The sequence below is a fragment of the Scylla paramamosain genome, chromosome 23 (genome assembly GCF_035594125.1).
Source record: "Scylla paramamosain isolate STU-SP2022 chromosome 23, ASM3559412v1, whole genome shotgun sequence".
NCBI lineage: Eukaryota > Metazoa > Arthropoda > Malacostraca > Decapoda > Portunidae > Scylla > Scylla paramamosain.
Window position 1 is genome coordinate 1,518,175 of NC_087173.1, and position 7,311 is coordinate 1,525,485.

At 51.7% G+C, this 7,311-nt stretch overlaps 1 protein-coding gene across 3 annotated transcripts in view; it reads left to right on the forward strand.

Annotated features, from left to right (window-relative positions):
* Positions 1-4,508: 4,508 nt before the first annotated feature.
* The window catches only part of LOC135111985 (uncharacterized), a 67,053-nt gene continuing 64,250 nt past the window's right edge, over positions 4,509-7,311 (forward strand). The window contains exon 1 of one of the 3 annotated variants that reach the window (XR_010273966.1): positions 4,509-6,294. Coding sequence is in view for 1 of the 3 variants with exons in the window: in XM_064025732.1 (XP_063881802.1) it covers positions 5,969-6,294 (326 nt within the window). In the remaining 2 variants the exon portion in view is untranslated. The remainder of the gene's footprint in view (positions 6,295-7,311) is intronic. The other 2 variants (XM_064025732.1, XR_010273961.1) reach the window with 2 other exon arrangements.

The window sequence follows — 7,311 nt, forward strand, 5'->3', positions numbered from 1 at the left end:
TGAATCTGAATGAGAACAGAAGATAATAATAGATAATGATAATAAAATGAAAGACAAAGTGAAAGAGAGGGAGAGAGAAAGAGGAATGAGTAGTTACCAGTACTGCACATATCCCTATGAAAAGATTAACAAGAACAGCAACCTCATAGAAAACAACACAAACACCACAGAGGAAGACGTCATGAAGGCTCAGAAGTACAAGGGAAAGACAGAGAGAGAGAGAGAGAGAGAGAGAGAGAGAGAGAGAGAGAGAGAGAGAGAGAGAGAGAGAGAGAGAGAGAGAGAGAGAGAGAGAGAGAGAGAAAAGGAGCGAATAATTAACATGACTGATCTCTATATAAAAAAAAAATGTAGCAAGAACAACATCACACAATACAAACCCTGCAGAGAAATACGAATTAACAAGTACATAGAAATACAAGAGGGAGGATTTTATATCTGCATCTGCCTTCTCTCCCCGCCTTGTCCCCTCGACCTACTCTTGCAAAGTGAAGTTACTCGCTGCCACCAGAGTAATGAATGGCTTGGCTGCGGCGCATTACTCGTCTCTTCTCAAGGGTCGCGTTGGAGAAGCATTTTATTGTTTTTTCTCTCTCCCCTTTCGTGAAGTTCATTTATTTTCCGTCAGGGCAAAAAAAAAAAAAAAATAGATAAATAAATAAATAAAAAAATGTGTAAGGAAGGTTAGTTTTTAAAGGGGCGAGTTGGCAGTAAAAGTTAGGAATGTTTATGGCTGTATACTCTCTCTCTCTCTCTCTCTCTCTCTCTCTCTCTCTCTCTCTCTCTCTCTCTCTCTCTCTCTCTCTCTCTCTCTGCTACATAACTATCAGAGAGAGAGAGAGAGAGAGAGAGAGAGAGAGAGAGTGTGTGTGTGTGTGTGTGTGTGTGTGTGTGTGTGTTCTCAAGAGCGTTTTCCCTTTCAGTAATGTAGAAATCTTGTTAATCTGCCACTAGAAGCTTAAAAAACACATTTAAAAATCTGTGTCACTTCAATTAGAATCTCTGGAAAGTAGTGGAGGTGCGGCGCAGAAGTGTTTCAGATTATGGACCTTTGATGAATGGCAATCAACGAGCAGGAGGGGGTGGAGGGGGAGGGGTATAGGAGATAGATTGTAAGGGGCGGGGTAACTACCATTCCGTACGCCTGGTGGGCTGACAGTAATAACCGTTGGGTAGTTAGGCAGTAGATGTGGTGGTACCTTTACAGAGAGAGAGAGAGGGAGAGGGGGGTAGAGGGAAGAGAAGGCAGGTGGGAATCGCTCTAATCAGTAGCCAGCACAGGTGTTCCCGTTTCATTAAGTGTCACCTTTACGAGCGAGGTGATGAAGGTAGACAGGTTAAAAAGAGGGAGTAGTGGGGATGAGAGTGACATGTTATCATTATTATTACCATTATTATTTACTTCCATCATTATCATTTTTGGATGTGCTGTGTTATCTTGCTTTCGTTTTTGTTGATTTATTTATTTTTTTTATTTTGGGACTTAGTAAGTTATTCGTATCTTATCTAAGTCGCTTCAGATTCATAATGGAGCAAGTGTGTGTGGGTGTGAGTGTGTGTGTGTGTGTGTGTGTGTGTGTGTGTGTGTGTGTGTGTGTGTGTGTTTAGTGATTCAGATGTAAAATATTCATGAGTGATTGTTTATTCATTTGATACAAATTGTTCATGTGTGTGTGTGTGTGTGTGTGTGTGTGTGTGTGTGTGTGTGTGTGTGTGTGTGTGTGTGTGTGTGTGTGCGTGCCGCTTCTTATGGTTTGTTAGTTTAGCATAATGTAATTTTTCTTTCTTGCTTCATAAGATCAGCTTCTGCCGAGAATATAATTAACACACACACACACACACACACACACACACACACACACACACACACACACACACACACACACACACACACACACACACACACACACACACACACACACACACACACACACACACACACACACACACACACACACACACACACACACACACACACACACACACACACACACACACACACACACACACACACACACACACACACACACACACACACACACACACACACACACACACACACACACACCTTATCAAACACACGAGTCGTCCTCAGAACTAGTCAGGTACCACATTACTCTTGCCTTTATCAGCAAATACCTTGAGGACAGGAGAGAGAGAGAGAGAGAGAGAGAGAGAGAGAGAGAGAGAGAGAGAGAGAGAGAGAGAGAGAGAGAGAGAGAGAGACTTCCTCCCCCTCTATCAAACGCCAGGGAACACCGCCTCTTCATCACCATTTATTGTGTAGAGAATGAAGGAGAATAAAGAGGAGGAGGAGGATGGGGAGGCTAAGACTTTCATCCTCATCACTTTTCTTCCCTTCTTATCCTCACTTTATACTCCGGAGAGGAGAGGAAGGTCGCTTGTCCAAAGGCTGTACCTGGTCTCTCTATACCTGATCTCTCTCTCTCTCTCTCTCTCTCTCTCTCTCTCTCTCTCTCTCTCTCTCTCTCTCTCTCTCTATACCGGACCCCGAGATTATTATTGACAGGCGTTCAAAATTTCCTACCCAACACGAGAGGTTATCATCAGAACCGGTTCAGCATAGGATGTGGGAGCCGCCGCGGGTATCTCTTATCTCGTCCCCTGTTATCTGGCCGAGTTATGAGACGTGTCCTTTGAATCCCTGTCATTGTAGCGTCCTTAGTGATGTACCGTCTTATTACATTGCCTAGACAAGAGGCGGGGCAGGGCGGGCCGGGTAGGGGAAGGTGGAGGCAGGCTGAAGATGAAGACTTGGTTAGAATAGTAATGATCTGACTTCCTCTCCTACTTTTTACGTTCTTTCCTTATATTTACATGCTGGAAGGGTGTGGGCGGGTGCTGTGTTACGGGGAAGGGTGCACGGAAGGTTAGGGAGAGAGGGGAGGGTGTGCACTGAAGGGGAGAGATGCAACGATGATTGGGGAGGGAGAAAAAATGTGATATTTGTGAAGGGTGATAGGAGAAAGGAGGAGGAGGATGAGGAGGAGGAGGAGGAGGAGGAGGTGGTGGTAGTGGTGGTGGTGGTGGTGGTGGTGGTAGAAGAAGAGGAGAAGGTTATTTTACTGTGTGTTGTGATGCTAGGCAGAAAGAGAGAGAGAGAGAGAGAGAGAGAGAGAGAGAGAGAGAGAGAGAGAGAGAGAGAGAGAGAGAGAGAGAGAGGGTGGTGAATAATGCTTGTCATCCATCTCTCCCTCATTTCCTCCGTTCATCATTCCCCTTCCTCCTCCACATCATCATTTTCTCCTCCTCCTTCTCGCCCACGTGGCTCCTTCCTCCTCTCAGCCCTCCACCTTCGTCTTGCTTAATTAACACAACCACTGCCCATCTGTGAATATTATATTTTCAGTGCATGAGGTCCCGCGGGCAGAGAGAGAGGGAGAGGGAGAGTATTACGCTGGCAGGCTTCCAAATAAGATGAGGGAGGGTATAAGGAAAGATATATAGTAAAGGGAAAGATGATTTTTAGCGTTGCAAAGCTTAAGATACGACTACTACTACTACTATCATCCCAGCACCATTAACCATTACCATCGCCGCGTCACGAAGCAGATGGGGCATAGCACGGCCACGCCCTTCAAGTGTCTGATTAAAAGAGCACCTCACTCCCACTGAAAGACACTCCATTAGCCTGACACCTCGTGAAATGCTCCTAACGCCTTCATTCCCTATGCTCCACCCTCCTCTCCTCTCTCTCATACAGTTTTCAGGATATAGAGAGGGAGAGGAGCAGAGAGGAGCAGAGAGGGAGTGAGGGGTGAGTAGAGCGGTGGTGAGGCAGCTTGCTCGTCCCGCAGTGTCGCACAGTTCACTGGTACATAGGTTTTGCCTCACGCCACGGCCCTGTGCAGTCGCCCGTCACCTCTCAACCCCCACTACTGTTGCTGCGGCTCTCGTTGATGTTCCTCCTCCTCCCCTTCCTCCCACTCCCCCACTTTCTCCCCCATATCCTCCCTCTGCCGCCTCTCTCCTCCCCCGTGGCGGTGTTGCTGTAACTGCCCGCCCCATCACCACTGACTACCACGCCGGGCATCACTCTGCCACTCCCACCACCACTGCCATTTTCTCCCTCCCTTACATTAGTGTCCCACGTCGCTGGTGACTTGTTCCTACAACCATCTGCACACACACACACACACACACACACACACACACACACACACACACACACATACCGCGCGCTGGTACTCATGCTGGGAGGGTCAGTCCGCGCCGCACCGCCTCCCTCGTGAGGCAAATCGGCGGCGACACGTGGGGGGAGAAGCGTCCTGGGTGACACTCTTACCGAGAGAGGGATGCCATGTGCATCCCGCGACGCTGATAAGTGATGCACACACACACACACACACACACACACTAACCAAGCAATGCTTTACTATGTCGTTTGCAGCTATAACATAGTCTCAGAGGGGACCAGGAAGGCGCAAAGGTCAGGAGGAGAAGAAGGAGGAGGAAGAGGAGGAGGAGGAGAAGGAGGAGGAGGAGGAGGAGGTGGTGGTGGTGGTGGGGGCGGCGGCGAGGGCTGTGGCTCGCTGACATCTCGACTTGTGTAGCCGCGGCGGGCGGGTGGATGGGGTGTGTGAGGCCGCGCTCTCGCTGTGGCTGTCAGAGTTTGGTGCACAAGTGTGGAGGTGGCCCCGCCGACCACACGCACCTCGCCGCGCTCCCAGGCTAAGTTAACTCCTGCGTGTCCGCGCCCCGCCCTGTGTGTCCTCGCGGCGTCCTGGTGTGACGGCCGCCGCTCCTCCTCGACCTTGAGCGGGGGATGAGTGGCAGCGGGCAGGTAGACGCGACCGGCTGCCTCTGCGTCGGGAAAGTGAGGTGACCCGCTATCCCCGCCAGCATCAGGGTGAGGTAGTCCGAGGCTCGCCGCCGCCACGTCAGCCTCGCTGCCGCCTCCCTCCACCAGGCAGGCCGGACACCTCGTACGAAGGTCGCGTCCATGAGGGGTGACGGTGAGGTGTGATCGAAGAGCGGGCGGGAGGGCAAGCCGCCACCCGTATTCACCTGTAGTGGCGTCTAGCTGCTGCTCCTGACGGGCTGGGACGCTCGTCAGTCTCAGCGTTGTCCTGACGCTCCGTCCTTGACTGACGCCAGTGCTTGGGCGCAGGAGGAGCACGAGCAGTAGTCGTAGTGCGTCGTAGCCTGTCTGTAGCACGCCGAGATGATATAGATGTAGAGAAGCTTTGGTCAGAAGCGTAGCGTGAGCAGTGTGCTTCAGGCTGATCCTGCTGTTGTAGAAAAAGTGGTAGCCCGCGTGTGTGTGCGTCTCTGTGTGTAAGTGTGTGTGTGTGTCTGTGGTCGTGGCCTAGCTAGACTTCCCGCCCTGTAGGTCGCGGTTGTCATGATAAGTGTTCTAGAAAAAAGTCTGTAGAAAAAGAAACTAGCAGCCAAGCGCGTGGGTAGCAAATTGTGCGCGTCGTAACTAGCGGCTTGAGTGTGTGGAGGCAACACCCAACTCCCGCTTGTAGTGAGCATCGGGTAGTCGCGAGGCACGTCAAGTCGTCTCCGTAGTCCAGTGTCGTGTACCTGAGCCTGTGTAGTGCCTCCCAGCCTAGGTGTAGCCCGTCTGGGGTAGTCCCGCCGCTAGCACACCGGCACGACCCGCTTCACTGTGTACGTAGATCATTCAAGAGTCGCTAGTGGGGCGTAGATCTTCCAAGCCTGTCGTCGTTGTGGTCGTGGTCTTCGTGTAGTGCAGTCAACCCTCGCCAGCTTCCCGCGTCTTAGACACAGAGAATAGAGGCGAGCAGTGCGTCGTTGCTTCTGTCTGTCTGTGCGCGTGGCGGCGCTCGTCCGGCCGTGCATCGCCTGGCCGTGCACCGCGACCCCAAGGACTGCAGGAGTGAGCGGACTGACCTGGTGATGGTGGGCTGGAAGCTCGGTGACAGGCCCCCCCGCCGCCGCTGCCCGCCGACCCCCGCCTCTTAACGCCCTCACCCACATCATGCTGCAGGTGCCCGAGATTAGGGCGCCGGACGGGGATGACGATGACGCCTCATCGTCCGGGCCGCGCCTCCAGGTCCCACAGTTTTCCCTGATGGCGCCCCCTGACGACCCTCCGGATGGGGGCGGAGGCTGCGTCACCCTCCAGGTCCCTGAGATGGGGACGTACGTGCCGCCGGGGAGCGCAATATCCTCCTCCGCGACGCGCCTCGAGCCCCCGAAGACCCTGCACCTGTCCCTGCCGCCCTTCCCCCAGCCGGGAATGGGCTTGCTGCAGGTGCCTGGGGGCTACGTGGGCCCAAGGCGCCGGCACTCGTGGATCTGCAGGTGAGGGAGGTCAGGGGGACACTTAGGTTATTTTCGCAAACACGTCCTAAACTAATGCATCCTCCCCAACACCCTCCCAAACACACACAACACCCATGCATCCTCCCCTACACCCTCCCAAACACTCACAACACCCACGCATCCTCCCATACACTGTCCCAAACACTCACCACACCCACGCATCCTCACCCACACCCTCCAAACACTCACTACACCCAACGCATCCTCTCCTACAACTCCCATACAATCACTGCACCCACGCATCCTTCCCCTTACCAACAAAATCACCTGCTTACCACTAAAATCCACACACCAGCACCACCACAACGCACACACCTCTCCCTCTCACTCCCACACGCGTTCTAATCCTTAACCTTGGCCTTGGTGGAGTTGGTGGAGTAAATCAGAGTTTATGGGGAGACTTGGCGGGGCTTGCAAGGGCGAAGCGTGTACTAGCGCCCCTGTGGGAGTCGGGAGGAGTTATATTATCCTGTGGTCTTTACGTGGCAGCCATGTGGGGTTAACGCGGCCACGTGCGTCACAGGAAAGCAAAATGTAACGCTAATTTTTTTTTATATATGGTTAATTTTTTTCTCTTCCGTTTCTCTGTGTGTGTTATCATGTTTTTTTCTTTTATAGTGATAGGGAGTGCAGATGACTGATTAACATAGAGAGAGAGAGAGAGAGAGAGAGAGAGAGAGAGAGAGAGAGAGAGAGAGAGAGAGAGAGAGAAGAGAGGGAGATAATACTGTCATATCTATTGCGGAAAGTCTCTCTTTGATATTATTATTAATATTATGTCTAGGCTTGTTTCTCTCTCTCTCTCTCTCTCTCTCTCTCTCTCTCTCTCTCTCTCTCTCTCTCTCTCTCTCTCTCTCTCTCTCTCTCTCTCTCTCTCTCTCTCTCTCTCTCTCTCTCTCTCAGGAAGTATAGACGATAGCGGGCAAGTGTATAGTACGTGGTCTCTCTCTCTCTCTCTCTCTCTCTCTCTCTCTCTCTCTCTCTCTCTCTCTCTCT